General features: G+C 45.3%; 1 protein-coding gene across 1 annotated transcript in view; it reads left to right on the forward strand.

Moving 5' to 3' along the window:
* SP5 (Sp5 transcription factor) overlaps positions 1–3,260 on the forward strand; it is a 4,165-nt gene extending 905 nt beyond the window's left edge. Inside the window, exon 2 of the mRNA XM_069080789.1 lies at positions 985–3,260. Coding sequence (XP_068936890.1) covers positions 985–2,169 — 1,185 coding nt within the window. The 3' untranslated portion in view covers positions 2,170–3,260. The remainder of the gene's footprint in view (positions 1–984) is intronic.
* The last annotated feature ends 2,661 nt before the right edge of the window (positions 3,261–5,921 follow it).

The raw sequence follows: 5,921 nt of genomic DNA on the forward strand, positions 1-5,921 counted from the left end.
GTTGAAGGATAAGGAGCCGGCTGGAAGGAAGATAAGCGAAGTGTTTGTTCTTATATCTCCCTATCACCTCGGAGCACTCGGAAGTTTCTAGTCTGCATCTACTTCAAGGCAAGCTCCGGCAAGCTCCGGAGGAGAGAAATAGATGCTTATGTCAAAAGAAAGTCTGGCCTGAAACTTTCACTACCTTTTTCCCCCTGCCAATATCCCCTCCAGTCCTAACTTTACGCTTTATTGGCAGCCAGGTACTGGGAGTTTGATACTTGGGGCTATAGGGAGTTGGCTGGCCGGAGGGTGTCGGTGGGTGTTTCCGGCTGGGGTGAAGGAGGTAGGAGGGTAGCTTGGAGAGAGTCTTACAAAAGGGAAAGGTCTGAGGCTTATCGGGTAGGAGGTTCCTGCTGGGGAAAGGGAAAGGGAGAACCCTCCGGGAAGGAGGAGGGAGAGAAAGAAAAGCAGGGAAAGAAAGATCCAAGGAAGGGGAGAAATGGGGGGGGGGGGGAAGAGGAGAGGGAAGAATGGAAGTAGTGCAGGTCACTACCGAAGATGTTTATAGATACTTTTCAGATTGCATTGTCTGAAATGAGCTTGTGTTTACAAGGCAGCCATTGGTTTTCATCTCGCCTCTCACTTTGTGCCAACTTTTTTTTTTTGCCCTTTTCCAAATCTAAAGGATTGATTATGACTGTTTCCACTAAGTTTTTTTCCCCCTTCAAATGGGAACGATGCGCTTTTTGTTCCTTTTTGGCTCACATGCACCAAAAACTTCCCCAGAACTGGCTGCAAGAAGTGTGTGCCGGGCGAGTTCCGTGACTGGGGCGGTGGCGGGTTGGTATGAATTGAGGGGGGTGAGGGGTGACAGTATAATAACTAGATGTAGGTGTGGTGAACGGGGCTGGGGATCCGGTGGATGGAGCGGTAATCTTTTGTTTCTTCTCCTCCCCAACACGTTCCCACCCTACTACCTCACCACTACCTCTTCCTATGCAGGACCGTACCCCAAGCGCTTCTCCGGAGTTGGTCAAACACTCGCCACTGGCGCTCCTGGCGGCCACCTGTAGCCGAATTGGACAGCCGGGCGCGACCGCCCCTCCAGACTTCCTACAGGTCTCCTACGACCCGACTCTGGGCTCACCCTCCAGGATTTTCCACCCGTGGACTACCGACATGCCAGCCCACTCGCCAGGAGGCCTACCTCCTCCCCATCCCAGTTTGGGATTGACACCCCAGAAGAACCACCTGCAGCCCTCTTTCGGGGCGGCCCACGAACTTCCCCTCACCCCACCGGCAGACCCCTCCTACCCTTATGAATTTTCACCGGTCAAGATGCTACCCTCCTCCATGGCAGCCCTGCCAGCCAGCTGCCCCCCAGCTTATGTGCCCTACGCCGCCCAGGCCGCCCTGCCACCTGGCTACTCCAACCTGCTGCCCCCGCCGCCACCGCCGCCTCCGCCACCGCCTCCCCCACCGCCGCCGCCTCCCCCGCCGCCCTGCCGCCAGCTCTCCCCTAACCCTGTCCCGGAGGACATTCCGTGGTGGAGCATCCCGCAGGCCGGGGCCGGGGCAGGAGGCCCAGGCGTGCCCGGGGGTGGTGTCCCAGGAGGCTGCAGCGGGGGCCACCCCGGCCACCACGCCCCGCGCTTCCCTGCGGCGGCCACTGCTGCGGCCGCCGCAGCCGCCGCCTTACAACGCAGCCTGGTGCTGGGTCACTCGGACTTTGCCCAGTACCAGAGTCAGATCGCCGCCCTGCTACAGACCAAGTCCCCCCTGGCGGCCACGGCCAGGAGGTGCCGCCGCTGCCGCTGCCCCAATTGCCAGGCAGCGGGTGGAGCCCCCGAGGTGGAGCCCGGCAAAAAGAAGCAGCATGTCTGCCACGTCCCGGGCTGCGGCAAGGTGTACGGCAAGACGTCGCACCTGAAGGCGCACCTGCGCTGGCACACGGGCGAGCGGCCCTTCGTCTGCAACTGGCTGTTCTGTGGCAAGAGCTTTACGCGCTCCGACGAGCTGCAGCGGCACCTGCGGACTCACACGGGCGAGAAGCGCTTCGCTTGCCCGGAGTGCGGCAAGCGTTTCATGAGGAGCGACCACCTGGCCAAGCACGTGAAGACGCACCAGAACAAGAAACTCAAGGCGGGAGAGGCCGGGGTCAAGCGGGAGGATACCCGGGATCTCTGAACGTTCCCACAACCACCCTCACGAACTCATGCCACTGCGCCCTTCCCCGCCATTGTCCCGGGACCTGAGGCCCCGGCAGCCGCGTGCACCGAGGGGAAGCTTTGGATTTGTCCAGCCCTGGGGCCTTTGGACAAACTGAGGATTTGCCCCAGCCCAAGATTCTTGCCCCATTCCTGGCAAATTCGGTGCTTTCCCTGGAAGCTTCCTCAGATCCAATTGTTTTCCTGGCAGTTCTCAGACCTGAGGTCTAAGAGGTCAAAAGGAGTTGGTTTTGAGGGGGGTGATGGAGTATGGTGGGAGGGGAGGAGGTGGAGCAATTGGATTCCGAAGCCCTAGACTGGAGATTGCCGGTTTAGTCCCTGTCAGTCCTCCAGAGGAAAGGCCCTCAGACCTAAAGGGAGTGCAAGGGTCAGGCCTTTATGCTCCAAGGCTTTCCGGACCATACCATGTAGAAAAGCAGCTCAAGTCCGAAACAGTTTGGAGGTTTCTAAATGCTATGGCTTTTGCTGGGACAGGAATGAGCTTTTGTGTACAGGTTATTTAATAGCTTTGTTAAATAATAATAATTATTATAATAAAGTGTTTTCTTGTCTTTGGCTCCATGCAGGGGCTCTAGCATGAAATGTTTCTGCAACTGCAGTGTGAAAATAAATACATTAACAAGGGGTCACCTGGGGAAGATCCCACTGAGTCAGTCTCATGTGATCATTTCTATCTTTGAATGGCTTTACAAAAAGCTTAGGTTTCTCCAAGTATTGGGCTTTTTTTTTTTTTCTTCCATTAGTCAATGTCTTGTATGTAGCTTGGTTTGGGCAACAGGCCTAAGCCTGAAGGCAATTCAGCCTGAGGTGGACTGAGGGTGAGAGTGGGAAGTCTATGGGAGACAAATCTAAGTGCATCACATAATTCTTAGCAAACTTATGGAAGAGTTGAAATTTCTTAATTGCACTTTTGTTTACTGCCCTCTCTGAAAATCTAGTCCTACTGTATTAACGAAAACATTTAATATCAGAATAGGGAAATTCCCTTTTGACTTTTATTTGTTGCCTGCTGAAAAGTCGTGATAAATCCGATCCTTTCCACCTCTGCCATGCATGCTTATCTGCTGATTGTATAAAGTAGGTTAAATATTGGGAAGTAGATTGGGACATCTTGGACAAGAACGTTTCTGTGCAGGCTCACCCCACCTAGTTATCAAAGATAAAGAAAAGCTTCACAGAAGGTTTTGGACCTAACTTGTTCTCCATGATTGAGTGAATTGCAATATCACTTTACCATGATGTTCAGTCTTGTAATTAAATGTATCCTTTTTGGTAAGAAACTTAAAAATTGTTTCACTCAGGACAGTAGCTGTATAAGGACCATCCATGTAGGGAAGGAAATCCAGGCCCCTTTTATATCTTTGGGTTTTGCTTCATAAAAAGTTCAGATAGTCCAGTGTTTCCCCACTAGAAAATGTAAAGTATAGTCATATCTTGGAAAAGTGGCAAGTTTATTTCCATAGACCCACATCTAATTTTCTTAAACTTTTGGAAAGGCATTCCAGTTTCTGTACACTGGTGTCTTTGCACTACTGACTGCCTAATTAGAGATGTTTTCCTTTTCTAATTTGAGTGGCTCCAGTATCTGGAAGGTTAGAAACTTTTGAGGCCATAATTATTAAGTGAACGTTTTAAATTTTGTTAAAAGGTTGAAATTAAGCTAATGTAGATATCAATTTACTCTATTAGTAATATAAAATAAATACATTCACTTCTGAAATTTTATGCTTCTAGGAAATCACACTGGTGAAGCAGCTTGGTGTAAAATGCCAGATGAGCAGTGGTGAGGTTTTGCTTTTGTTTTTGTTTTTTTCCTTTCAAACATGTAGAAATAGCTCCTGGAACCATTACTTAAATGACAATACAATTTAATCTGAAAAGCTGAAACAATTTACCTTATTTAAGCTATATTAAAGGGCAAGTGTTTGTTTCTTAAACAAAAACAACAGAAGAAACTCCTATTCACAGAAATTGAAATCTGAACCATTTGAAGGTAAGTTGAGATTCTCTAAATCAATTCCATGAAGAAATATAATGATAAATTATAGGGGAAAATGCACTGAAACATCAGAGACATAAAATATTTCATCAAAGAAGTATAAAACCTCCCTCAACATATCAGTTGAAAAAAGTCCTGAAATATGAAGGAGAAATGAACAGTGAATGTCAAGTAGGGTATTTTTGGCCACAGTGGTGGAAAGGGACAGATTCAATTTTGATAGGAAAGCTCTTAGCTAACATTAGACAAATTTTAAGACAATACCAAAGATTAAAGTTTTTGAGGGAGAGTTTTCACAAATAGGTAAGTATTTTAAAATCAAGATAAAACTTATACCTAAAAGTATGTTGGAAAGCAGAACAAATATTTTTGATGACAGGATAACTTTTCTAATGGTTTTATTTCATTGAACCATAAAATTTAAGAAAGAGAAATAGTATATAACCTAGCATAACTGAAAAAGTATTGGGGTTTTTTAATTGAACCACTTGCAAATCTGTGTTGTAGTAAGTTTGAAGAAAAAAATTTTTATACCTCAGCCAACTGGGGACAAGAAAATGTGTTTCTGTTTTTCCCAAGGCTGGAAAGTTCTTTGTGTTTATAATGAAAAATAAGCTAATAAATGTCTCAAAATAGTACCCACTATTCAATGTAGAAATGATTTAGAGTTTATGAAAATATTCAGCTCTTACTTTTTTATGTGCTGTTTCCTTAGTAAAATTTGTTAGAGTACCATCAAATTGAGGTATCAGTATTCAAGGATAAGTAATGAAATCGGGTATATTTGTAAGTAAATGGTATCTCTATAAGAAAAAAACAATGAAATTAAAAGGACAATTTTTAAACCAGGTTGCTGTTGAATTCAAATTGAAAGGCAGTTAAAGAAACAAATTGGCTACAAAAAAGCCATAGTTTAATTCAAGTACCTTTATAGTACTTCCTGTCAATAGTGCAGCAAAATTATTCAGTTTGACACCACCCCTAACCCCCAAAAAAGGGAAGTAGGCAGTTATTTAGAATCCTCAAATAACTTTGACTTGTAACCACAAGCAAGCCACTTTCCAGGTCTGAGTCTCAGTTTTTTCATCTGTAAAATGGTGATAATAGCACTGACCTCACGGGATTGTTGGGAGAACAAAATGAGGTGGTGTGTGTGTGTGTGTGTGTGTGTGTGTGTATCCATCCCCCTTTGCAAACTTGAACATACTACTTCAGTGTCAGCTTTCATTTTTTGAAAAGTGACTATGATGTGAGAAAATTCAAATTTACTGATTGTAAAATCTAACACTACAATGCAGCTGCAGTTTAAAACCTGTCTCAACTAAAGAACTTTTATCTATGACTTTCATAGTAAGCGGTTGTTTAATATTTGTCATATAATGCTAAACTTGGCAGCAAGCTTTCGTTTTCCTTTTTTTTTTTTTTTAAAGAAAATACACAGCTACTGACTACAGTCCCATGGCTAAGTACAGATCTGGAAACATGTTAGTCAACCAGAAACATTACTAATACTTTTCAAGAAAATGCCTCATTCGTGCTGTCTCCCTTGGTAGCACAATTATCTTGTATTTCATCCAAAATCAGCTCAGCTAAAATTCTAATCTCATGACCATATACATCACAAAGCTTGCAATGAAAAGCCAGGTCCCTTGAAAATAGCCAATTTTGGCATGCTTGGTATAGAATGATAATCTGAAACATCGGCATTTGTA

The sequence above is a fragment of the Petaurus breviceps genome, unplaced genomic scaffold (genome assembly GCF_028583685.1).
Source record: "Petaurus breviceps papuanus isolate PSGF00001 unplaced genomic scaffold, PetGlider_PUasm1.0 91133, whole genome shotgun sequence".
Classification (NCBI taxonomy): Eukaryota; Metazoa; Chordata; class Mammalia; order Diprotodontia; family Petauridae; genus Petaurus; species Petaurus breviceps.